This window comes from Lontra canadensis, unplaced genomic scaffold (genome assembly GCF_010015895.1).
Source record: "Lontra canadensis isolate GAN:19392208 unplaced genomic scaffold, GSC_riverotter_1.0 scaffold191, whole genome shotgun sequence".
NCBI lineage: Eukaryota > Metazoa > Chordata > Mammalia > Carnivora > Mustelidae > Lontra > Lontra canadensis.
Window position 1 is genome coordinate 361954 of NW_022631185.1, and position 1032 is coordinate 362985.

Consider the following 1032-nt stretch of genomic DNA (forward strand, 5'->3'; position numbering starts at 1 on the left):
CAGACTAGATTGAGGGATTTTCTTTCTTTTCACACAAACCCTAGCGTCTTCTTTCTTTCTCTGTGAACAGGGTGTCCTGTTCCTAGACCTGAGCTGATCTACCAGCTGGAGCACGGGCAGGAGCTGTGGATGCTGAAGGGACACCTGTCTCAGAGCGCCTATGCAGGTACGAGCCAAGGTGCGGGCAGGTGGGGGACCCTGCAGGCTCGAGACCAGCAGGAGACCGCTGGCCCTGGTTCCCTGGGGAAGCTTCTTATTCTGGCTTCTCTGCTGCTTTGGAAGCCATGGAGCCCTTTGACCCGAAGTCAGCATTCTTGCCAAGGGGCCCAGAAGGTCGCTGACTCCTCCCACCTCCCAAGTTTCAGGGAATGGTCCTGCCACCCAAGCAGGTTAGAGACTGGAGACAGCCTCTGAGAGTTCCTCACACCCCCAGCTCCCTCCGGCCCCACTTCCGGCCGTGCCCCAGTCCCGTGCATTTCACATCTCCTCCGTCTCCCGAATCCATCACTCGCACCGCCTCCCTCAGACCGGTCCCCAGGCTCAGTGCACGCTCCCGTCGTCTTTTCTCCGGGGTTTGCTGCTAGCCTCGTAACCGGCCTCTGCGTCTGCTGGACCTCTGGTCAGCTCTGTGTCCTGCACGAGTTACCTCAGGGGCTCGGACTCGCTTCCGGGGCTTCCCACTGCCCCAGCCATGATGTCTCAGCGGGTGTTGGCGGTGAAAGTCAGGTCCGCCTCCTCCGTTGCTTGATCCTCGACCCTACCGCACTCGTTCAGGCTCCGGGGTCTGCAGCTTCCCCTGCCATCGAGTGGGAGAGGTCTTGCCCTTGGCCCTGGCCAGTTCTGAGCCAGAGTCTAGAGCACACCTTTGCAGGAAACTGTTTTCTTCATTCATATTCTGCTTGTTGTGTAATGTGACTTCACTTTTTCTCGACTCACCATACAAATGGGCTCAAAGCCTCACAGTCGAAGAAAAGCAGTAAGAAAGTTCCTGTCTCTTGGCGTGTTCACCCACTCTGCGCTCAGTGACTCACG

At 57.9% G+C, this 1032-nt stretch overlaps 2 protein-coding genes across 2 annotated transcripts in view; both read left to right on the forward strand.

The window, feature by feature from the left end:
• LOC116861177 (zinc finger protein 805-like) overlaps positions 1-751 on the forward strand; it is a 2736-nt gene extending 1985 nt beyond the window's left edge. Inside the window, exon 3 of the mRNA XM_032847715.1 lies at positions 71-751. Within this exon, the coding sequence (XP_032703606.1) occupies positions 71-414 (344 nt within the window). The 3' untranslated portion in view covers positions 415-751. The remainder of the gene's footprint in view (positions 1-70) is intronic.
• LOC116861115 (zinc finger protein 264-like) overlaps positions 1-1032 on the forward strand; it is a 315410-nt gene that overhangs the window by 313310 nt on the left and 1068 nt on the right. The window lies entirely within an intron of this gene.